Source organism: Sinocyclocheilus anshuiensis, unplaced genomic scaffold (genome assembly GCF_001515605.1).
Source record: "Sinocyclocheilus anshuiensis isolate Anshui unplaced genomic scaffold, SAMN03320099.WGS_v1.1 scaffold2482, whole genome shotgun sequence".
In the NCBI taxonomy this organism is placed as follows: Eukaryota; Metazoa; Chordata; class Actinopteri; order Cypriniformes; family Cyprinidae; genus Sinocyclocheilus; species Sinocyclocheilus anshuiensis.
In genome coordinates, this window is record NW_015555925.1 from 364369 (window position 1) to 364894 (window position 526).

Sequence of the window (526 nt, forward strand, 5' to 3'; positions counted from 1 at the left end):
AACGCTGTGGGGAGGTGCTCTGAAGGGTGGGTGATGGTGTACGAGCCAGAGGGGATAATGGGATATTGCCTGCTGACTTCCGGCGGGGGGAGCGGTACTGGCGCTGTAGTTTGGGAGCCAGACCATGCAAGGAGCTGGGTCTGATCTGACCAGAACTGGCAGGAGAGTTTGGCACACTGGAGCTAGGTGAGCTACTTTGGGATGAGTTCGCACCAACTGCATTAGAGAAAGAGAAAGTTTAAGGTTAAAGATTAAACTTTTAAAAAGAAATATGAAGATGAATGAAATTACTTAAAACAGGATATTGATTTCATAACGGGGAACTAATTACAATATTGTATGTAGATGACAACGTTAAATGAAATGAGAACATGATTTGACATGACATTACGTGCATCAAAATCATATTGGCAATAGTTTGTATGGAGCTTCACCTGAGTGGGCAGAGTCGGGTGTGGAACGACAGCCCTGTGTGGGTGAACGAGGGGACATGTGCGTGGGAGACCCTGGGACACTTTCACCTGAT

At 46.4% G+C, this 526-nt stretch overlaps 1 protein-coding gene across 1 annotated transcript in view; it reads right to left on the reverse strand.

Annotated features, from left to right (window-relative positions):
- Positions 1 to 526, reverse strand: part of LOC107675942 (microtubule-associated serine/threonine-protein kinase 2-like) — a 45443-nt gene that overhangs the window by 3504 nt on the left and 41413 nt on the right. The window contains exons 27-28 of the mRNA XM_016470438.1: positions 435 to 526; positions 1 to 216 (exon numbers count right to left, since the gene is read on the reverse strand). The exon at positions 1 to 216 is cut by the window's left edge and continues 12 nt beyond it. Of these exons, the coding sequence (XP_016325924.1) occupies positions 1 to 216; positions 435 to 526 (308 nt within the window). The remainder of the gene's footprint in view (positions 217 to 434) is intronic.